Raw genomic sequence first — 24905 nt, 5'->3', positions numbered from 1 at the left:
TTTGTCATTAGAGTAGTACTTGCATAACAACTAAAGGCGTCAGCTGAGCTTTGTGGAGACGGCCCGTCGCTTTGTGCCGTCAAAAAACCGCCATGAGAAAAAAAAGCCAAGAACCAAGACAAGAGCAGAGCACAAAGAAAAAATACTGACAATCTGGAGCTCCATCTACGACGAGACACACAGAGCGATGACAACAAACAGGAAGTGGAATTACGATGCCATGCAGAGTGTGAAGAGGGAGGAAGCTGATGTGATGGGAGAGGCAGAGATCCCTGCATCATCCTTATTACAACATACTATTTTCCTTAGTTGTATTCTACAGAGAGGCACATAGAAGGCTTGCGAGATACAGTTTAAAAGCAATTATGTGTTTGAGCCAAGAAGAACACGACAAAAACATACACGGCCCACACAAACACACGAGAGAAGTCTCTAATGGATCGATGGTCAAGTCTTCAGAGGGAAAACAGCAGTTGTAATAAATAAGAAAAACTGCAGTAAATATGTCTGGGGAAAAAAACCTGGATCTAAATAATAACAACAATAATTAATATAATATTATCAATAATTATAGTAAGAATATCCAGTTCTTCTCATGTTGAACACGGAGTGGAGAGGGTTGTGATTGGCTCAGTACAGACAACAAGGAGAACGTGGGCAATCTTCTCCCACAACTGACCACAATGTCACACACCTCATGTAAAGACGTGCTCGTGTCGAGCAGGGCTGCATGATTGGTTGGATTTACAAGAGCAATTCCACCTCGTACCTTTTTGTGCAATCTCATTACACTGTTTAAATTAGCGGGGCGGTCCCAAATTAAGCGCTTAACTTTTTTCAAAAGCATCCACAAGTAACAGCTGATGGCCTTGTTAGGAAAATAAATCAAAAGTAAGGTTCGAACAAAGTGCTCGCCGGATTGTGGGACAGCGTCTGAATGATTGGGGGTCCTTCAGTTTAGCCCACCTCACCCTGTGACTGGCCAGGTGTGGGGAGCGAGAGGAGGGATCTAGATTCACAAAAGCCTCCATCACTGTCCACATGAACCCCATCGGTACGTCTCGTCTCTCTGTGGCAGCAGGGTTTCTGTCTGGTGTTCACGTGTGTTAGTTTGCGTCGACCACAGAGTGGCACAATTCATTTGTACATCCTCATGACACACGTTGAGCTGGAGACCTGGTGACATATCAAGCTGTGTGAAATGCTGCTGTGACGGAGTCCTTAAAGGGACAACATGTATTTATACCACCGTTGTTGCAGCAGGCTCTCCGCACACGTGGTCCCAACATTTCAGCTTTGTGTTGATTGCTCACGTGGGAAATTACCACTGCAGACAGTACATTTACACTTGATATCATCTTAATTACTGTTAGTATCAAGGAGATAAAGGTACCAGCCAAACTTAGCCACCTGAAACACCACCAGAAAGCCTCTGCCTGGAGGCCACAACCCGCTGGGATCCAGGCGTTGGTGGGATCCAACTGAAATCAGAATAAATCCCAGTTCAAAATGTTTGGCCTGAAGACGGTGACAAGAGCAGTCACGGGCAAACAAAAGTGAAAAACAAAGAGGAAGAATCATGACAAAAAAGTTGCAAACATTTGAAAAACACCTCAGGTTGTTTTGTGAGGAACGTTTTCTGATTTTAACACAGCGAGCACACGAGCTCTGCAGCAGCACACACTGCATCAGCGCTGCAACCGAGGGCAACATGAAATAACAGGAACTTCATTCAGAGAGACTCTAACCTACATGTACTCGTGTAGGCACCGGAAAAATGTCCTTATTGTTTGTTGTTTCAGTATTGTGACAGAAAGTCATTTCAACTTATCTTGAAAAAGTTCAGTTAATTTCTTTCAGTTTCATCCGAAAACCGTGCAGCCCTACAAACACACAGACACACATCAAGGACCAGCTCACACACACACACACACACACACACACACACACACTCACACACTCACAGGCAGCCAGAGCCCAAAATGTGTAGTAGACCTCTGCTGTAATCAGTTGAAGTGCAGTACCTATCTGCGACCACCAGGAGGGCCTTGAGGTGAGGCCTGTCAGACTCTACTGCTCCTCACTGACCGTCTGAGCCGCTCGCTCTCTCCCACATATATTCTGTACATGCAGTCAATTAATAAACCAATGCAACACTTGCTTTGAGTATACAAACATTTAGATTATACATAGATAGTATTATATCATTCATCTTTTTTATATAATCTGCACCTCTTTTCACTTCTGTTTTCAGCAAAAAGAAAAAAAAAAAAAACCTTGAGTTTGACCATTATGACAAGTTGAACTCCACACACAGTCAAACTGACTAACAACAACAATGTTGAATAGCAGGCGGAGCACACAGGCCGGACAAACCAAGGAGGGAGTTTTTGCATACAGACATCTTAAATTATTCCAGATTATGTGTGAGGCCCCCCATCTCCCGCACCCCTCCCATGTCAGGTAATGTGTAGAGGACATGGAGGCCAGGTGGGGGTGGGGACAAGCTTCTCCTCCTGCTCCATCAGCGTCTCCTCTGGGCTCTGCGTGGCGTCTGTCTGCTTCCGGAGGGAGGGATGAGAGAGCGGAGAGGCAGGGGGGGGGTCCTGCAGGTAACAGGGGCTGCGATTGGTGCTTGTTGTTGTTTTTTTTGTTGTTTTTCTTCTTTTTAATACATCCTCCCTCCTTCCTGTGCAAGTGTGGCAACTCAGTCCCCCAAGATGATTTTCACAAAGCTAGCCACGTCGGTTTCTTTGGCCTCGTGGGAGGTGAAGAAGGGATGTTGCTGAGGAGGACAGCGGCATTAATTTAGTCACCAGAAATAACATGTGTAATATGACATCTGATTTATGCACAGAAGCATCACAGCTCGCCCGGGAGGGAGAGGAGGAAGTGATGGTCGTAGTACGCCCCCCAGTGTCTGATTAACAGTATTACAAGGAGCATGCAGGTCATTCATCAACCTGCTGTGGTAAAGAAGCAGGAGAATAACAAGCAAACAAAAAGAATCATAAAAAGACAAACCCTCACCATGAGTTCTGTGTATGTCGGCCGCTCTTTGGAAACTTTCTTTAAGCTGCAGAAGCAAAAAGCGACATCAACATTAATCCACAACAAATGTGACCAAACACTGGCACCACAGTCACGTACTGAACGGAGCCTTTGGTCTGAGAACGCAGCTCTCAGTTCAGTATATCATTCCTCTGCTGACTTTGAGCTGAGATTCTGGCTGTTACCTTCTGATAAACCACCTTTTTCCTAAGAATCAGACCACAATACTGTGTTTTATGTTACAGAACAACGTCCTGGCGACACTGTAACAGTGCATTAGTAGTTAGGAATACTCATTCAACACATTCCTGCACTCATCTGACATTATTTTAGTTCAACACACTGGTTTCCTCATCATGCAAAGGTGTGTGTGTGTGTGTGTGTGTCAGACTCCCAATGGACACGTGTGCCCCAAACATGTGCTGCACTAGTTCTTTTGTTTTGTTTCTATGACTTTATTTTGGAATACAGAGTGCCTGCACATGCTGTCAGGTCAACAGCGACAACAAAAGGCCGTCCCAATAATTTCCATCTGATTAAAGAGGAAATAAAGCGAAGCCCGCACACTGTCTCGTTTATTTTGGCTTTGTTCAAGGGCACCGCGACTCCACCGGCTTCTTGACTAAAGAGTTCAGCCTTCAGTGGGTTATTTGTACAGAGAAGAAAAAGAATACAATAAAAACATTTTTTGGAAAAGTGTCTCTGGCTGGAGAGAAATGGGACAAAACCAGAGAAGAGAGACGCACCACTGAGAGCTGAAGTCCACAAACTCGGGGGAAAACTGGTCGGCAGGAAGTTGGGGTGAAGGCTCTTCCACCACCTGCTTCAGCTGCTGGAAGGGCGTGCCCCACGAGTCGTACGGGAAGCGCAGGATGGCGAGCTCGATCTGGGCCACAAAGAGAGGAAAAGAGGTCACCAGACTGGGCTACCTGCAGGGGAGGATGAGCCCCTCTGTCCCATCACTGGGACTGGACTCTGGATCTAGTTCTGGTTCATCTCATCTCCAGTAATGAGACACAATACAATCTGTCCTACAGCCGAGAAGCTTTAACTAACCACTAATATAACAGCGTTAGCAGTAAAACGATTAGTCGAGCAATCGATTGTATTATGAGAAAACTAATCATCAAAAATCGTCTGTTTTTCTCACTTTGGATTGATATCGTCTTTATACTTTAGAGCTTAGGGATGTCATGAGACACTTTATAGACTTAACAATTAATCAGAATGATGAAACAACAGATCAGTCAATCCTAACTGGTATGTTCAGATCTAAAACCTGAGTGAGCCAGTTTAGACTTTATTATTATTAATTATGTCTCAATGTTTATTTTAGTTTTTATTCTGATATGATTGGAGATATTTGATCATTTAATATTCTAAGTTCGGCTCGACTGATGTGAAGATGAATACAGAAGAAACGTCCCTCTGGAATGTGTGGCAGCTTGTGTTTTATGTATTCACATCACTTCACATCAACACTGGCACACTTGTGTGTGTTTACCTCACTTCAAATAATATCTTTCACTCGTTATTCACATTTTCCATCAACGTTACTGCACAACACAACACAACATGTTAATGATAACAGTTTTAGGGCTTCTTGTTTTCCTCCCTGCAGACCAAGTGATTCAAATCAAACTGCTTCACTTATTTTAGTATTTATTGTTCAAGTGGCTCTTAAGTACAGTTTTCAGCGAGCAACAGATTCTCCAAAAATCAGCCCCAAACCACCCAAAGTGTGTGTTTTTCTTCCACACACTGATTGCTGGTGCTGTATTGTCCAATTTTTGATGATATCTAAGAGTCAAGACACAAAAAAGCCTCCCTCCCACCACTCAGAATTCATAATGAAACCGTTTCTGAGAAATCTGAACTTTTCTTTTCACCTTCATCACTTAAAACCGCTCTCTTCTACCCACCAAACATTTAGCGTTCCTATTAGCATCCACATTAGACTTGTGCTGGAACATTTTCTGCTCCTATGTAAAAGCCGAAACCCAAGAACGAGCCAGGTTCAAATGATGGGCAATTGCCACAGATTGCTGAATCCTTGAAGCCAAAATATTCTCTGGTCTGAGTTGGAAATGTGCAAATGAGAAAGCTATGAATATTTAACAACTAATAATAAAAGGTCTAGACAGTACTTTGTATTGAGCCATGCCTCATAGAACACCAGATTTATTTTTTCATTATGAATCATTTTTACCCTTCAGTTACTTTTACTCTTTTGCAATAATGAGGGCGTTTGGAAAAACTGAGATGAACAAATTACGGAAATTAAATGTGTGCAGGAGAGTGAGAAAAAAGCCAATAGAAATTTCCACTGAAATGAAAAATAAAAGGTCATTAAGGCCGGTTTACCATCGTGATTCCTAAACTCCAGATGTCCGATTTGACATTGTAGCCCTTCTGGTTTGTCTCGGGGTTGATCCTCTCCGGCTGCGGGACAGAAGGTCACATGATGTCACTTATGGCGGCGGTTGTCAAGGACAACCTGCACACTGCACCGTCATCCTAAACTTCTTGTACACACACAGGCCGCTGTGTTCCCCGAGCGCTAACCTGGCCCTAAAACCCACTCAGCCAATCAGCAGCAGCGCAAACACGGTTCATTAAATGTGCGGATGATAATGAGAGGCAGAGACGTGAACCTGTTCACCCGTCGATTAACGAGCGGAGGCCTCGCTCATAAAAAGGCTTTTCATGCTCACAGCTTGTACGTGTCATCAAATCTGACCAAAGCTGTGATATGCAAATTGGATCTTCAGATTTTCACTCCAACTTTAACCTGCTGTAGAAAAGATCCCATCATGTGAAATAAAATGAACGATTACCAAGTGGCTAACAACTTGTGAACGTAACACGCTCAATACATGTTATCACCTCACAGAATGCACTTGGATGGATGGCCGATGGAGTTTTTCACTGCTCGTATTACTACAGACCCATGATTTTACTAGTAGGTTCCTCTTTTGTTTGCATTGTCGCATGCACAATGATGGGCACGTAGGTGCAAGCATGCAGACAACACAATACAAATTCCTGCTGCCCTAATTCACAGTTAACAGCCATAAGGCACAAAGAAACGTACTAATGTGCCAAAAAGGGCAAGGTGGGAAAAGACTGTGAGCAAAGGACAATTTAAAATGAACCAAAAGGAATTAAGGACACACACCATGTTTTGGGGAACGCAAACATTTGTTTTTTGACAAGAAAGCTATTTGTTTCTGTTCTGAAGTAGTGACCAAACCTACTGACTGTGTGAGAAAGCTGCTCTTTCTCAAGACAGAAACTTTCTTTGAATATAGAAACCCACGCTAGCTGTCTAGTTAATGGTAACCGAGTTAACACCCACTGCATGCTAGATAGTTAACTAGCTAGTTAGCTGCAGCACATTGAGCAGCTTTAAAACGTACCCATTTATCTAAAACAACAGAAACAACAGATGTACAGCAGCAGGATAAAATTCAAGCACTTTCAAGGTTCCAAAACCAAAAAGCTTGCTATCAATGCAGCTGTCAAACAGTATTATTCTGTGCTTAGTGCTACAGTAACGTACTTAAAGTTCAGTAACTTGGTATATTTAGACGTTTATTTACCCTTAAATTAGAAAATATCTACATATTTATGTTAGAAAAGTGTAGAATTCATTCCAACTCATTCAGTTCTTCTTTCTCCTTTATCTGATCGAGGTGCAGGAGACAACACACTTTTCATTTCAAATATTAAAAGACATGAGTGACTGTTTAGAAGAAAGGTTATGTTGTTCATGTCAAGTGTTTTTCCAGGAGTAAACCTTGAAAACAGCATTTCAAATGAAGCACTTTCCAAACATTCAACACTTTGAACGAACCCTCTAGATGGCGTTGTCCTCAATCTTTATTCCACTGCTAATTATCTGTCTTAACTTCGAGGTTTGGAGGCTGAAGACCTTGTAATGTTCCTCACTAATGTAAGAATATTCAACAGTTGTCAGACAGTTAAGTTGCAGCACACTGAGTGCTTCAAGTCTTTTCTTACCGCCATGTAGGGTTTACAGCCGGCGTCCATGGTTTTAGCCACAGAGTCGACCAGGTAGCCGCTGATGCCAAAGTCACACATCTTCACCTGGCCCTGAGTGTTGATCAGCACGTTTGAGGGCTTCACATCTATAAGGAGAGAGAAAGGCAGCATGTTTTAGTCTGAAACGACCACTTCATGGCCACCGTCTCTCACAGCGCTGTGGTCACTTATAATCTTTCAAAATGTTTCCATGGAGCCTTGATGCAACACGAGCCTCAGGTATACATACACACAGCTCCTTATACTTTCCATTTTTGCTGGCTGTTCTCAAACTATTCTGTGGTTTTTGGATTGATGGATAGATTTTTACATTTGCATCCATTTATTTCTACATGTTCCTGAAACTATCAAATGTCAGTGTTACTGTTATGACTGTTGCATGAATACAAATCAATCAAAATCAATAACACCTGAGGTCCTGCAGTTTTTTTTTCCATCATTTCATCATCAGTTATGATGAAATTGTTCAAAAACTGATCAGGCTGATCATCTGATTTAGTCCTGGTGATAATTCCTTACTGCACAGAACAACAGTGCAGGACAGGAGATCTGGAAATGTCCTGCTTACTTAATAATCTTTCCTGGATTCTGGACATCACTGTATAAGTCAGTTGTTTTGGTTAAATGTTATCCTTTACTTACATTATTATAAGGCTGAAGCAGCAGAACAAGCTGTAAACTCGTCACTGACTTATTATCACCTTGTAAAGTTGACATGGCCAAACACAACATCTATTTACACATTCAACACAAACAGAGCAACATGATTGTTCATTTGGAGTCATGTTTCTGCCCATGAGTGATCACAGCAGCTTTAAACTGAGACTCATCTTAAAAGTCTGCTCTCTCCGACGTCAAGAAGTGAATGTAACTCAACTGATGTTCACTGTAATGGATTAAATGACTTGTGCTAGTTTCAAGAATCTGCTGATAGATTTTAATGTCTTACAGAAGGTCAGGAAAAAAAAAAAGAAGACATCTAGCATACGTGACTTTTAGTTAATGGGCTAAAACATGCAAAACACTGGCATGGTCCTTTAATGAGAGGTGGATGGAGCAGGATGAAAGAAAGGAAGAAAGAAAGGAAGAAGCAGCTCTGTGCAGATGAGTGATGATGCATCACAGAAGTGGATATTGACACTGTCTCTGAGAGGTTTAATGGCTTTCCACTGCGGCTCTTACCTCTGTGGATGACTTGCAGATTGCTGTGCAGATGCTCCAAAGCTTTTACTATCTGTAATAACAAAGTCCATTAATAAGCAAATGAGAGTTACATAACAAATATCCGTCATTAAGCCGCCATGAGCTGAGTATTCACAGGAAGTAAGTCATTTGGAATGAATTTTTAATCGTTCACATTAAGCAGCTAAAAGTGTTTGGAGCGAACGCACCGAGACGGCGATCTTTCCCAGGATGTCCTCGGGGATGGTCATGCCCTTCTCGATCACTTGCTTGTAGAACTTGTCGAGGGAGGTGTCCATCAGCTCCATGCAGATCCAGACGTCGCCCTGGCAACAGACAGGCAAATTTTGGAAAGAGACCAGGAAAGACCAGGACGTATTCCAGACGGGACGGGAAGCGACGGAATTTTCCAGTGTTTTAGTTATGGCGAGGAAATCCTGAACATCCACTCGCTGCTGCAGGAAGTTGTCTGCATCCGAAATTCTTCAGAGGTGTTTTGTCATGACGGGCCTGTTTGTGTCATTCGTGCACGCCGGGGATTCAAGTCAACAATGGGCTCAGATTTGGGCGACGGACCAACTGATACAATATGATATCAACTGATGTCGTCTTATCACAGACGTTTAGCAACCCAAGCGTTGAGTTTAGGAGACAAGAGCAAAGACAATCCAGTGCAGGCAAAGTAAAAACACAAACTAAAATTAAACTTGAAGGAAGGAAAATTAAAACAAACACACTCCCCATGTTCTAAAGGCTGCTTTTTCTTTCTTCATTAAAGTCTAACATGTTTACGTGACCTTACTGCTCATCTCAACTCAAACAACCCACATAAGCCTGTTTGTCACATGCTGCATTTGATCCAAATCAACACAAACAATCATAATGTCAGACGAATCTGATATATAATAAAGGTTATTTGTGTTACACTGTGTGTTGATGGTGGCTGATGATGTATTGATATCAGATTATTATCATATTCAAATATCAGTACTAGTGAAGCTGGGGATCCTTTGAGTTTTATATAATCAATGCAACGACAAAACAAGAGTTTTAGAACTGAAGAAAACACTTTTTTAATACTGAACTTTTGATACTTTATATGTTTTTTTCTACAAAACTCAATTGTTCAGTTGAACAAACGAAATTTCTTGTGATCCAATCAAATGCAGCCATCCAAGCGCTCTGTATGAATAGACCTTCTTAAATTTGAGTGGTGATCAAATCAAAACTTGTCTGTGCAAGTAAAAAAGATTGTAGATGAGTCAGACATTCAAGGCCAACTTATGGTACTTGACAGTAAGCTCGGGCTCTAATTAACTAGTCTGCCCGTACATGTGGAGGAGCTCTGCAGCACGTTACCTCTCTGAACAGCGCCCCGTAGAAGGTGACCGTGTAGAAACAGTCCACCGTCCTCATGGAGATGTCCAGGTCCATGAGCAGCCTCTTCTGCTCCTGAGTGTTCACTGTGGCCCGAATCCGCTGCAGGAGGTGAGACGACACACAGACCTCATTCCTTCATTCCTCTTGGTCTTCACGACGTCAAGAATAACACATGTGGTTTTATCCGCTGACTCAGTGAGTCGTCTGGCCAGCGGTGCTTCGGTGTCTCTGTTCTGTTACCTTCACTGCCATGATCAGGCCACTGGGCACGTGCCTCATCTTATCCACCACGCCGTACGCTCCTCGGCCGAGCTCGCATATCTGCTCCAGGTCATCCGCCTTCACCTCGAAGTTCTGCTCCGGACGCAATGAGAGAACAAGGCCAGACTGGTGAGACTCCACATACGGGGAGAGGGTTGAAGAGTAAAGAACACTGGACACTGAGTCCTTCACGGTGCAGCAAGATGCAAAACCTATTATTTAACTATTACTTATTATCTAAGCAAAAAAGAAATCATTCACATTGACTTGGGGCCAACTCGAGCAGAGAAAAAGCATGCACCTCTGCCAATGGAAAGTTCCACTTATTTGAGGAGTTTAAAATAAATATTTTTACTGCCTGATGGGCAATAAAAGGCATTCCAGGCTCCCCACAATCAGAAGTGTTCAGTTAGACTGTAATGTTCACCGGGGCGTTCTTTACTGCTCACAGAGCCTTTATTAATCCAACCTGTGGACTGGCAGAGCAGGAAACCTTATTCAACCACAAACACACTTGGTGAAGGGAAAAAAGTCAACAGTGAAGAGTTACGTAAGAGTCCAATGTAGGAGAAAAAAAGATATAAACCTTGAATGGGAGAGAGAGAGAAAGGTACAGAGATGAAAGTAAACACGTCTCAATCTGAAAATGAGTGAAAGAAACTAAATTACCTTCTCTCCGATGGTTACACAAGCTTTTGAATCCAAATCTCTGGGGGGTCTGAAATGCACAGGTGGACATTTTATTGTGTAAAAACGGATTAAATAACAACAATACAGTAAAATAAATGTCAGGAAAAACCTCAGGAGGAACAAACATGATGTTAAAGATCAATGAAGATGTAAAACGTCTCCATTCTTCATCCAGAGCAACAATAAAAGAACAATAATGATAATAAGAAGAATAGTAGAACACAAAAAACGGATGTGCTGTAAATCGTGAATAAGAGCTGAACCATACAGAAAGGTGGTCTCTCGGCCATAAAGAGGTTTGCAGAGGTGAACCTGTTCAGCCAGCCTACTTCTAACGCCTCCATCTGGCAGCGCCGCATGTGTTTAGTTACATAAATGCCGCGATACCCTGTGGAACCTCGGAGCTGTGAAGACGGGACACGGCGCTGAGCACAAACTCCAACCATTCACTGACATACTCATACTGGGCGGAGGGAGAACATGAAATGTGGTTAAAAGGTCCCAAAACAGCTGGTAAGTCCTTCAGCTGAGCTGATTAATAAAAAGAAATAAAAGCAAAGAAATTATTTGAAAAGATACAACTGATGAACGAATCAGAAGATGACCAGACATCAAAATAAAATAAGTTAATTGAAAAACACATAAATCACTGAAAAATAAATACAATTATAAAATGATAAAATTAAAAAAAATAATGTATATATAAAATTATATATGTATTATTATTAGAAAGTTATAAAATTAAAATAATTTAAAAATAAGAACCTAATAAATAAAAGTCTGACAGATGATTCTCTTGAAGACGCCCTGAACGATGCTGGACTCAGTCTGAGCTTCATGCTAACGGGAACAAAATGAACCAATAAAGTGTTGAAACTGTGCAGACGTCAGGATCGGCGGTGAAGAAATGAACACTTCTACATCCACATTCGTGTTGACGTCAGCATCGTTTAACTTCCCTCCCTGCTTACATCGCTCTGTTTTATGTAACATATTCAGCATTCTGGTCTGGTAAGTGTGCGCCATGGGGCGTGATGATCGATCAAGAAGCCGCTGAAGGGATGAAGTGTTGGCTGTGAGTGTGAACTTACACTGCGGCGGGAGGAGGCTGCTCAAACACCTCCCTGGGGAGCTTGAGCACCGGCTTCCTCTTACCTGCAAACACACCAAACACAGAGCATTAGAAAGGTGAGGCTGGAGATCAAACCTGCGATGTGAACCATGAGATGATTTACTTTATCTGTCAACTGTCAAAGTAAAAGTCCTTTTACTCTCTCTGGTTGTGTCGGACCGTTGTGTGTGTAATTCACAGGATTCTCCAAAACAGTTCCTTTACTTTATAACTTTCTACATCAATAAAGTATTTAGAGCTGCTACTGATTTGTCATCTATCCATCGTTTAGTCTATAAAATGTGACAAAATAGTGAAAAGAGCCTTTAACAACTTTCCTTCAAACCTTTAAACCAAACTTTGTTCTGTTTCCAGAGAAGATATAAACAAATATTAACATGATTATTATTCACATCTAACATTTGATTTGCTGTTCTGGCTTCAGCTCTAAAAACAATTAGCTTCAGGGATCAACGACATTTTACTACATCTGGATCCTCTAAACAACAATCAGCACATTCTGCATCAACAGTTTCCAACACTTCAACCATGTTAAGTGACAAAAGCTAGAAAAGGCTTTTTAAGACATTTAAAGAATCAGACTATTGATTGTTTTCTTTATTGACTGATCAGCTGATTTTCTCAATTTGTTCTTTTATTGTTTTGTTTGTAGAAAAGTTCTCAGAGCCCAAAGAGACGTCTTCAGATGACACTGAAAAGCAGAAAATCTTCATATATTTGGCCTTTTTCTTAAGAACTGACCCAAATGATTGATTCCAATTTATTGTTATTGCTGAACAAATCAGTTAATCAGCTTGTAATCGCTGACGTTCTTCAGACTTTTTGTTTAGTCACACATAATTTCATGTGTTCTAGCCAACTCAAAGACAAACGGACTTATTTTGATAATGGACCCATTTTAGATACACGTGAACACTTCCTGGTTTCAGCTTCATAAACGTCACAGTTTGCTGCTTTTCTTGGTCTTAAATTGTTACGTGAACAAACGGCTGCAACTGATTTAGTTTCTTCTTTTCTGTAGAACCTCAGAAACACAAAGTGAAGAAAACACAAAGACGTTCAGTTTGTCAACTTACACAACAAATAAAAACAGCAGATAATCACATTTGAGAAGCTGGAACCAGATAATAACTTTTCTTTTTTTGATATGACGCTCAGTTCGCTCAATTACTCAGCAAATCGTTTCAGCTCTAATTTAACACCTTCAGGTTTTGGACAAAGTCTCAGAGGCTTGAAATGTTTGGTGGATTAATATTCTCAGGACTAGTTTAATCGGTCTAATCTGTGTGTAACGACACCTCAGCGTTTGACTGCAACAGTTGAGTGTGAGTGAAGCCGAAGCCGAAGGAGCAGGAGGCCTGATGAGACTCCAGAGAGGACGGCCTCACTGGCAGCCCAGCATACCGCAAGATGAAAGCATACTTGACTTCTTAACATAGCTCAGGATGAGAGATCAGTTGATCAGACTTCATCCTGGTCAACCTTTTACTCCGTCTCCCCCGGCAACAGCAGTGCGTGCAGTCCGCACCCCCGACCAGATCATTTCACTTTCCACTCGCTCACAACAGGACTAAAGTGAATCCGTCTCCAGACTGAAGAAAAGGGACACTTCAGATGAACCCTTCCGACAGGTGGAAGGAGTCGGAGCTGGACAGGATTCTCTAAACGGCACATTTGTGTTAAATAATTGACGACTCAAACCTGCACTTGAGTCAGATTCAATGTCAAAACGCTGTTCTCTATAATTCGCTGCTTCTGTCCAGAGCTTACAGCCAGCAGGCACTTCAAAACTCCCACTGATGCAAAATGACTCAAACTTCTTGCAGGCATCAGTCTCAACAAAGACCTGTTGATATAGCAACTGCAGCAGCGGCCAAAGCTCCATCTCACCGTTGACACTTACGGTTGGATGCAGTAAGTGACTCCAGATCCTAAGTGAATGTAACAGGCGCTGAGAGCAAGAAGAAGAAGAAGAAGGAGCAGCGGAGGAGGAGGAGGAGGAGGAGGAGGTGGTCCAGCAGCCCAGGTGTGCTCGCTCCATCTGGAGGTGCTGCACTGAGGGTTTAACGGTTGGGCACCTTGTTTACGGGGCGTCACGGTTCCCTAAAGTGTGTGAGCGGCTGCCTTGTCTCCGGACAGCATCTGGCTCAAACCACCTCAGACTGGCTTGTAGCAGTTGAACCCAGACAGAGTCTGATCTAATAAGGTACATGCAGACCTGGGCAGCCATGTTGGATCTGCCTCTGATGCAAAAAAGACTTTTTCATTCCTCGGGAATGCTTGAAAACATGTGTGACGCACAAAGCTTTAAGGTAATATTTAATGGCACGGCGCTGTGCACCGCCCTCTGATGTCATAACGTACTACTGAAAGTAAAACCGAAGGTGTGTCTCTTCAAAAGCTGAGGAACGGCGCCAGAGGAATAACTGGAATTTCTCACACTGCTGTCTTGTGAGAAAATGCAAACACATGTGGCTGTGGAGGACAAAAACTGTCCTGAAGGCATATCAGTCAAACACACACACACACACACACACACACACACACACACACGGCGTGTCCAATGTGTCCCAGTTTGTTCAAACAGTGCAGGGTGTGACACTGCTGTGCTATGCGGCCCTCCACCGGCGGCCTCTTGCTGCCTGCCTCCTGGTCTCCGCTTTCCAAAGCAGCTTTGTTGCAGTAAAATGTCAGTCTGAGCCCCTCCTACGTGCATTTACACAGACAACAATAGTAACTGGAAACCAGCGCTCTGCAAACAGGTCCATAACCAACACAGTGAAAAGTAGAAAACACTCGGACAGACAACACCTGCACCGTCTGCACAAGCCTCAGGGTGCTCCTCTGGCACCAGAAAGAGTTTAGATACTCTTCATCTGCACACACACACACACTGGACACACTGTGATGGTCAATCCTGCTGATCGGCTGACGGCAGGATTAACTGTGCAAAACTGAGAGACACATTGATGAAATGCAATTAAAATTTAAAGGATCTTGCACTGCTAGTGAAATATTCATCATACGTCGTATAGTCATACTTTTCAGTGCAGCTGTATGAGCTGCTGGACCAATCACACACTGAAGGAAAACCTTACAAAGAGTGGGGAGATGTGGGTCCAAATGCAGGTATAGTTCGACTGGAGAAGTCTAATTACTACTTGGTCCTGAATCATTTCAGGTGATACCGTAAACATATCAAGTACCAACACGCAGCACTACTCAGGCCACACGAGCAAGACTTGTACAAGTTATAGGAAGAAAATTATCTGTATATCATTTTATTTTCAGACTAAGTGCTGAAATAAGTCGTTGATTCATCGACCAACAGAAGATTCTGCAGCTCCTGGATCTCAAATGTGAAGATGTTCTTGCTTCTGTTTCACTACAGAGCAGCAAAGCAAAAACTGAAGCAGATTTTCTGACATTTCACTGATGAATCACTTAATCATCACAGAACTGATGATAGAAATGATCATTAGGTGTTTCCCAATGTTGTGCACCAGGTTTGGTGGAGAATGGACGGACGGAGTTTGTATCTAGGGTGGAAAAATATTTAGCCAAAACCCAAATTAAGAGCTTTTGTGTTTCAGAAAAGGACCACATGGTGGTGCTACAGAGCCCGGCACATATCAGGGGGAAACAATGTATAAGTTAATAAATAAATTGTGCTCACAAATTAATAGAACATACGTTTGTACAAACCTTTCCACACCAGCATGTTTGTGGGAGGTCAAACAAAACACTGCAAGAAAAGCTCCATGTTGTAGTTTGACCAGTGCTGCACTTTTGAAGCTGACACCAATAAAAATTCCACTCTAAATTCACTCGAATACCAAAACACAGCCGCTAGCCTGCTGCTAACAGTGACTGACCGGGGGGCTCACAACACAAGAGCCAAAGGAGGAGTGAAACATGAACGAGCCGATGTAAAGGGTTACGGTTAGTCCTTTGGAGCAGAGAGATGTGGAAACAGATTCCCCTTAACATCTTAAAATGTGAAAAATACTGAGTCATGTTATGTTCTGTTAATCCATGTGCACAAATTATGAATTCAAAAGAATTATATTCGACTCTCTCCAGGCTCTGCACTAATGGATCCACATCCAGAAATAATCAGTTCCTCTTGGCCTGCGGTTTAACTTTTCCTCTAATTTTCACTGAAATCTGATTTATGAGATAAAATACTTGCTAACAAACAGGATCGAAAACACAGAAGTGACTACAGGTTCCACATGAAGAGAACGAATCAATAAGTGCTTTCATATGCATTAACAGGACCTGGAACTTTGTCAGATGATTGACCTCAAACAATGTCAGAACAAAAGATTCACTGTGTGATCACAATGAAGCGACAGCATCCTTTTTCTTTCTCCACGAGTGACTGAAAAATCTGCCTCACAGTCTTCAGCGCACTGAGATCATAAGACAAGAGGCAGCATGCTCCTCACAGGAAGGAGACAGATTTATTGTCCAAACCTCAGCACACACATCAGCAGGCACGATGCAGCATTTAAGACCACTGTAACACACAAACACACACACACACACACACAGAGGCAAGACAAAGCTGTCCAGCACAAAGGCCGAAGGGCTGCAGGCACAGATTCACATGTGAAGTGCAGTAAGTTGGATGAGGAGGGTGTTGGTGTGCAGGCTGCCCAAATCTAACGTGCAGCTCGGCGTTTGCAGGGCTGAACTGTTCAAAAACCTGCTGCTTCTGACCGAGAAGAAAAGGAAGAGAAGAGCGAAGGGGGGTGTAAGGAAGAGAGGAGGTGGGGGGCGTCGGAGGGGCGGCAGATTATGTAATCTATGTGGCTGGCAGGAATAAGCATGTGCTCTGCTTTGTATCATAATACAAAGGATGGATGGAGGGAGGGAAAGAAGACAGGAAGGAAGGGAAGAAGGAAGAGAATTCAGATCCAAGATTTGTCTTGTAAAACAGAAATATTTGCTGCTTGTCTTATTTATCTTTGACTGTAAAGGGAACTGATTTGGGATTTGGCGTTCAAAGGCGTCACCATGGGTTCGAGGAAATTGTGACGTGCATTTCTCACTATTTTCTGACACTTATAGGCCAAGTGATTTATCAGGTAATAAGGAAAAACACTGGGAAATGACCAGCACTCAGTTTTACACATAACTAAACGTACATACGTGTAAATGCACTTACGTATGAGAAGTGCTTGTCATGCAGAGTGGATCACTTCAGTGTGTTATCTTATTACTGTACATAATACAGGGCTGCAACTGAGGATTATTTTCATCATTCATCAGTGTATTAATTCTTTTTGATTAATGGATGAACACTGGAGCCCATGTCCCAGAGCCCTGATGTCTTCAGTGTCTTGTTGACTCAGTTTCAAATGATGCACAAGACAACAAAGACAAACAAAGACAAAGACAAGCAGCACATTTGAGAAGCTGCAGCACAGAGCTGTGTGTGTCTGTTCACCTCTTTAGTCCGGGCTGAAATATCACAACAACTTTGAAAACGTTTGGCCCTCAGAGGATGAATGAACCCTCGGCCAAGGCTGGAAACGATGCCATGTCATTTTCTGTAAATCCCAACTGATCCACTGAATAATTGTAAACTGTGCAAACTATTATATTATCACTGATACACTAACACGTGAGGATGTGGTGTTAGCGTGGCTGGGTGGAGCACATTTGACATTTTTGGCTCACTCCAAGTGGAAGTATTAAATGGCATAAAATAGACAAACTGAGGAGAAGCACAAGAACCTCAGGCTGCACTTAAGTACAGTAAATGTACTTAGTTACGAGCTGACTAAGAAACATGGAAACAATCTAAAAATATCCTTTTTCAGACATTCTCCAGATGATGTTGCACAACTCAAATACACAATTCCTTCCTTTATTCTTGCTGAGCTCAGCATCAAACTTGCATACTGTGGTAGGCAGTGTGGGTTAATTAAAAGCAGCAGTACATATCATTCCCGGTGATTTGCAGCACATGAGCCCAAGTATGCAGTGAAATGCCAGAGTGAGGCCACAGGAGATGGGTGTCTGTGCTCCCAGTTTCTGCCACACCCGATATAAGCATGCAATCAACCTCGTCATGCATGCGTGTCAGTTCGTAAGCAGTGAAAGGAAAAATAATGCTGACAGGAGGGTTTGCAGGGCAGGAAGAGAGGCAGGACGCATGCAGAAAGCCTCAGTGTGTGAGGGCAGGTGATGGCTGGCCTGCCATAATGAGCCATGCATCGCTGCTGCTAACCCACACACGCACTCCGGCTGGAATTCCAACAATCCCAAGAGTTCCTCAATGGAATTCCACAGAGCCGGAGGAAGACAGATCAATCCCAGACGGTGGGAGGCAGCGAACCACAACCAGTGACACAAGGAAGGACAGGAAAAGACAGCAACACAGAGAGAGGGGAGGGAGTGAGGGAGGGGGGGGGGTGCTGGTAGCAATAAGAGATTTGAAAATAACTCCAGCCGGAGCCCTTGGCCCCCCTCCGACCGCTCTGGCAGTTTGTGAGATACTCTACACTTCCAAAGATGGCAGCTCCTTTAGGTTACAGCTGTTGGAAGCTCCTTTGGGAATCATGTCGTCACCAGCTCACGCTCCGCTTCCTGCACGCTCGGCTCAACCTGGACGGGCCGTCCGCTTCAGGTGGCCTCGGAGCACGAACGCTGCTTCCGCTGACTGAATCCAGGACAATAACTGAGCCCCAAATAAACTGAGAGGGAACTGTGATCCTGCAGGATCATCTTGCATTGGTCTGTGCTGCCTGCTCCATTTCATGCTGCTCTCCAATTGGTTTACAGATGTGGACTGTAGCCGCAGTTACACCATCTGTACAACAACCCTGCACACACACCAAAGATCTGACCGTAGATAATCTGCCTACATGTACATGTATATAAAAGATGAAGGAGATCCTGCACACAGTGTAAAGGAGCCTTAAGAGCCTTATGCTCGTCTATATGCACGTACGGGGCATGTTATCCCGCCGCCCTGATTTATTACCGGGCAATAAGAACAAGTGGAAATCAAGTTCAGGACACCAAACTTCACCAAAACAACAACTAATAATCAGGCATTATTCAGTTTTGGCCCCTTTCAGACATCTTTTCGTACATGTGACATCATTTTAACACGTCAGTTTGTATCTGAATAAGTTCCTATTAAGTAAAAGTCCCAACAGCTAACTGCCAGGGTCATGGCTGGAGCCTGACAGGAATACTGTGGCATCAACAGGCTACGAAACGTTCATGGTTTATTCATTAGAGGATCCACTGGTGAGAAACGGTGTTGAGTCAACAAATAGGCAGTGTCCACTTTGTCACGAGTATCCACTGACTTTTATTTCACGACTAAATTCATGACAACTTAAACATTGTGGTGAAATGTGCTCATTACACCCTGACGAGTCCAGACAAGATAAAGCAGTTGTCTCCGCTCAGGTGGGCAACAGAAGATCGAACACAGGCCATGTCAAACATTGGTTTTGTCCTTTATAACCAATCATTTATTCATATTTATTGAACACACCTGAGGACACATTATCCTGCAGTGTCTGCCAAGGTAGATATCAATTATGTAAGCCGATCGATTTGATAACAGAAGTTAACATATAGAAAATCTTACCGACACAGTTTACATATTTTCATAACTAGGTCCAGTGATTTGTTGATCTTTGATTGATCTAGCAGCACCTCAGTAATGTATAAAAAGTCAGTTTTGTCAGGAAATAAATCTCTGTTGTCTTCTTCCTTTAATATTTGGTGTGACAATCCTGTCAGACACAATAACCAGTTGGTTAGGGAAGGATCATGGTTTGGGCTAAAAGTGTGAAAGTGTCACTTATATGTGGGCGAATGACAACCTGAAAATATTTTTTATCCCTCTGACTCCAGACACTATTTCTTTACGGCAGAAAACAGGCAGAGAAAAGGAGAACCAACAGAATACTAAAGAATGACGGGCTAAAGAGAGCTCCTGCCTCGTGGATCGATGTGCCCAGAGAGTGGAGGACAAGGACTTTATTAAAATGATGGAGGTGGTTGACAGGAGGCCATATCCAAGAAAAGCAACAGCAGCACCTCATTTCAGCCATTTATCAGTATGAAAGGAAAAAGAACTGAAGAATAGCTTGGAGAAAAATCCATCATGAAACTATCGAAGAAAGGTATGACTAAAATATTAACTAAAATATTAACTAAAATTAACTTTTAAAATTAATTCTTGACTGAACCAAAATAAAAAAAAGACTAAAATGTGACTTTAAACCAGCTACAACTTTCAGTAAGCAACACAGTCCAACTGGAACCAGGTGTGTGTCTGCAGCGATAGTCTTTATCTTAATACCAAATGTTTTGGTACAACATTTTCTGAATTTCTATGAATTAAACAATTCATGCAGTTATGCAAATAATCTTTAGTTACAGTCCTACTGGCCAGGAACACGTCTCATATATTGAGTTTTCTGTCTTCACACACGTTCAAAGACCCGTGATGAAGCACAAGTCGCCAGTTTACTAAAAGTTTTATTCCACACGAGCAGAAAACAAGAAAAAAAAAAAGCAAACAGGTGTAAAAACTGCTGACTGTTGTGTAATGTCAGTATGAAGAGTAGTTTTAAAACCCAAACCCAAAGAAAATAACTGCTGGTGCAACCACTTTCCTAAATCACCATCTCCACCAATGTGAGGAGTGAAATGTTTGGCAATAGCTGAATTCTTGTCGGGCTGACGAACAGTGTGTCCTCAATTCCAGATAGTCATCAAATGCAGAGCGTGTATATATTTCTCTCTTGAGCAACAGGAATTACTCTGGAGGGAATTCAAAATTGTAATAGAAAGAGAAGTTGTAGTTGCAGCTTGGAGTTCAGAAAAGGAAAGAAGAACACATGCAACAAGCAGATCAATGTCTCAGTCCACCTGCACTAAATTACATTATTTGTATCCACTACCTACAGAGCAACAGCCTCCCTAATCTTCAACTGTTTCAGCAGTGAAATCTGGAAACGAACACGAGGGTTACTCCAGGTTATGTGTGTCTCGCTTTCAGCACAGCAAAAAACACAGTAATATGATGCAGTTGCATCACACTGTACACCTCTGCTTGCATGCACGTCTGCAAAGCTGTAGTGAACAGAGATTGTTTAAAATATCCTAAATAATGTTGCTAGTTCTTGCTGTCAGAGGAGTTGCTGCAGAAGTATGCATGCATGCTTACTCAGTCAACACCCAACCCCCCCGAAAACAGAAGTACAGTTAGTGGATCATCTGAACAATGCTCTGAACAATTCTACTGTTATTGCAGCAAAAAACGCCACTATAGGCCTGGAACCGGACCAACAATTGGCCCGTCGAAACAGCAAATTTAGTATCTGTGCAGCTGAAAACGCAGCCTCCATTTGCATGACAAACGGGACATTTGTGCAGGGGCGCGAGGGCCGGCTGAGGCTGCAGGGGGACACGAGCTGGGAGGGCCGCTGTCACACTGCCATGGGCCAGCCGAGCACGCCACAGCACTCAGCACAGCACAGCACACAATGGTGAGGGCAAAAACTGTCCGGGCCACACAGGCCAGCGCTCCAGAAGGACATGCACGGCTTCATATGCATCTGTGCCAAATGACATGAGAATAGAAGGAAACCTGCAGCAGCGTGAAGTCTGGCGTGATTTTAACAAAACACAAGGACACGATGCTTATTTTAGCTTTGAGGATTTGTGCTAATTTCCTCCAGTAGTCAAGTTCCACACCACGTTTAACAGTTAATGCAGTTTGGTTTTCTATCAATCAAAATGCATTCATTACACAACCAAAAACTGTCAAGTGAGGTAACTTAGTACCAAACGTCCACAAGTCTGCTTACTGATTTTGCCAATTTTATTTTATTTATCTTATCTGGTCAATGTTCTTGTATTGCTGCTTGTGTTCTGAACACAACATGAGCAAAAAAAGGTTTCGCAGAAATGTATTCCAGCACGTTTTAAGCACAACACCAACATATTATCATCATCGTCTATCAAATAAACCAGCAGACACAAAGCAACATTAGAGACGTGTTTCTGTTGAGATAAAAGTCCAACATTTTAGCTCCGTTTTTGGTCTCCACCAACTCCTGAGAAAAAACATCTGGCTCTTTAGTTACCAAATGTTCCACTTTCCAGCTATTTTCCTCTTTTTCACTCAAAACAAGCTGTGGGCTATGAAACCAAAGACTGAGGAGTAATGTGTGGGAGCACTTTGAATTCAACACTCTTAGTGGACAAATGGTGGATACAAGTCACCTCGTCACTCCCTGAAGCAGCAGAAACTCACCAAGTTGTAATAGTAGTCGTGTAGTTGACCATTAGACTACATGGGCTGAGTTCAGATTTAGGAAAAAAGTGAAACATGGGCTCACCTTGCTGATGGCTTGCCAGCTCAGTGTCAATACTGCTGCGTCGTGTTGGATTAAGCTACATGGGTTTCATCAATAATTCCAATTATATACAGTATGTGTCAGTTCTCATGTGTTCAGACTCCTTGAAGAAGTGACAAATGTACCAATGGCATGATGATGGTCACTTTAACTTTGCAGAGCTGCATTAACGTCCCTCAGCAGTTCATTTCCTTCCTTTATGAGCGACACAATACTTTTACCTTGTAAAATCTGTTCAGACCGTCAGACAACAATCTCCCAGAACCTGAGCCGAGCTTCTTTTGTCTGCACAACAGTCCAAACCCCAAACCTATTCAACTGCCAATGAAATGAAGCAGGAAAGGCAGCATGTCTTCACACTGGTTGACAGCAAATGTTTGGAGTTATTGCTTTATAAATGACAACCAATACTTTAGATGCATCGATTAATTATGTCAGTGTCACCTTCCTAAAGCACAAGCTGATGTCATCAGATTGCCTGTTTTTGTTCAAACGATCCGAAATGCAAGAAAATATAGAATTTATTTCACATAAGCAGCAGAAAAGAAGCAACGTCAAACTGGAGCTGAGGAACGTTTGTCATTTCTACCATAAAACTGTCGTCTTACTTTTACGATTTATCAATTTAGATAGATGATGATGAAGTAAATCATGAAAATACCTGCTGATTAGTTTTATCGACTAACGGTTTCAGACCTAAATACTAATCTGTTCCAACACTACTAAGGATTCAGGCTCTCACACAGCTGCAGCTGAACCATTTCTTTGGCCTAGAGGTGGATGACAGGAGTCATTTCGTTGCCAGAGCCATTTTGTTCTTGGTTGTCGTACCACAAGAAGTCAAGACAAAAGCTTCCTCGAGTGAATAATCGACCAGCAATTAAATCGACGATACATTTCAGCACTCGATCTGTGCCGGAGCGGTTTTCTGCACAGTACAACATCAATGAATGACAACCGAAACCTACTTCTGCTCTCAGGAAAGTCCCCAACGGACTCATTCATCTACTAACAATAAAAAACTGTCTGTGCGTTATTCATCACAATCTGCACTGGCAGAGACAAGACAGTTCCTGTGTGTAGGTGGGCGGACGATTGACTGAACCATATAGACACTGTGAGGCTCTGACCATCAGGGGCTCTCTCCTACCTGTTCACGTCCTCCACAGCCTCTGACTGTGTGTGTGTGTGTGTGTGTGTGTGTGTGTTCTGCATGTTGTGCAATGAACCAGCCTCACTTTGGACTTCTTGGAAAACACAGTTCGGGGAGGAAAAACGCCTGAGCTGCTCTCACTGCAGCTGTTTTCTCTCTGCGAGCTGCGTTCACTGATGAACTTACAGAGCTGTCAGGCTGCAGGGACGCCGCTCCGCAGCTCGTGTTGCTGCTGCTGCTGCTGCTGCTGCATGGCGATAAAAGTTGGGGTTCAAAGTGTGACATGCAAGCTTTTGTATGCACGCTGGGTAAAAAGCTGAACATCAGTGGCCACGCACCCAGGGGTTTGACACATATCCAGTTGCCTGTGCAGGAGCAGCAGCTGACAGGATGGGACTTTTGCTTGGAGACTTGTATTTTAATAGCCCAAACAAGCCCCTGTTCTCCAGCTCAGCACCACTTAAATGCTCACAACCAATTCTATTATTAGATTTCCATTTTCTATCCCATAAGCAGAAACAAATCAGCACCCAATAAACACTCAAACTTGACCACTAACAGCTGCAGGTTGTCACGTCATGTTGCCCTCCTGCACCAAACCACGCATATTTGTAGCCCCGCACGCGACATGGCTTTCATTATTTACCTTGACCAATGTGCACGAGCCATGCATCGACTCGTGGAGTTTATTCTAAAGAGTTGCAGTGTCCTTGTCTATCTCGTGACTATTAAAGGCGCCCTGTGCTCAACATCCGTGCCTGTGCGCTGCTAATAGCGTCAATAGGAGTGAGTACATTCAGCATCGTCTTACCAGGAACTGTGCAAAGGGGAAGATCTGAAACAGGAAATGCAACTGACCCTTCTAAACCATCTAACTTTAAAATGCACCGGCCGTGCTCGAGCTGCAGCGGTGCATGTTGCAAACCGTGCAGCAGTGATTGCATATCGGTAGTTTTGCACACATCGGTTTGATATTCTTACCTCCCTTTGGCTGAGACATTTCCCCTTTGCTTTGATGAGGGGGAGGGGAAGCACAAAAGACTTTGCCTTCTTTCTCACTCCCTCCCTCCATCGCCCTCGCACTGGAGCTTCAGCGGCTTGCTTTGCAACAAAGATGCAAAATACGAGCCTCGATCTTCATGCACTTGGAGCCTTTTTGCGTCCGAGGCGTGCGTGTCCGTGCAGAGAGCGCTGATGGGATTGCACAACCCCCCCAGGCGTCGGGAAAAGAGGTAATTTTGCAATTGCACTGCAAAGAATTCTCCGCAGCACTTACATGATGGGCCAAGGCTGGCAGCTGAAAGCTCCTAACTTGGATCAGTGTGAGCCCCTGCGAGAGAACGTTCTTCCTGCTTGGCTGCGCAAAGACTGCTGGGAGATGTAGTCCTGGCAGCACTACATGTTTCAGATAGAGAACTTATTTGCATGTCAGTGCTGGTTTTTTGTTTTTGCAGGCACTTGTTTGACATGTGGAGAGTGTGCAGGTGTTCAGGTGATACACTGCAGGGTCATTTTTAGGAACTTGTTCTTCTGTTCTTTGCTCCACTGTATTTATCTGGCAGCTGTAGTTCTTTACAAATAATAATAA

At 43.0% G+C, this 24905-nt stretch overlaps 1 protein-coding gene across 1 annotated transcript; it reads right to left on the bottom strand.

Annotated features, from left to right (window-relative positions):
- Positions 1-2253: 2253 nt before the first annotated feature.
- Positions 2254-24593, bottom strand: map2k6 (mitogen-activated protein kinase kinase 6). Its single transcript, XM_070851373.1, has 12 exons — positions 24299-24593; positions 11721-11784; positions 10609-10657; positions 9919-10032; positions 9658-9777; positions 8508-8624; positions 8299-8350; positions 7075-7202; positions 5416-5493; positions 3798-3937; positions 3031-3076; positions 2254-2785 (listed from the first exon to the last, which is right to left on the bottom strand). The coding sequence occupies exons 1-12, from the start codon at positions 24387-24389 to the stop codon at positions 2708-2710; spliced, it is 1077 nt and encodes a 358-aa protein (XP_070707474.1). The 5' UTR covers positions 24390-24593; the 3' UTR covers positions 2254-2707.
- Positions 24594-24905: the final 312 nt, after the last annotated feature.

This window comes from Pempheris klunzingeri, chromosome 20, assembly GCF_042242105.1.
Source record: "Pempheris klunzingeri isolate RE-2024b chromosome 20, fPemKlu1.hap1, whole genome shotgun sequence".
Classification (NCBI taxonomy): domain Eukaryota; kingdom Metazoa; phylum Chordata; class Actinopteri; order Acropomatiformes; family Pempheridae; genus Pempheris; species Pempheris klunzingeri.
Note: the sequence above shows the minus strand (reverse complement) of the source record. Positions and strands in the feature narration are given on the sequence as shown.

Excerpts from the sequence above, each read along its gene's own strand:
- map2k6 (XM_070851373.1), bottom strand. The coding sequence starts at position 24,389 with ATGGAGGGAGGGAGTGAGAAAGAAGGCAAAGTCTTTTGTGCTTCCCCT. Across the intron at positions 10,658-11,720 it reads CAGCCTCCTCCCGCCGCAGT|ACCCCCCAGAGATTTGGATT; the intron begins GTAAGTTCACAC and ends TGTGCATTTCAG. Across the intron at positions 2,786-3,030 it reads CGACATACACAGAACTCATG|CAACATCCCTTCTTCACCTC; the intron begins GTGAGGGTTTGT and ends TGTCCTCCTCAG.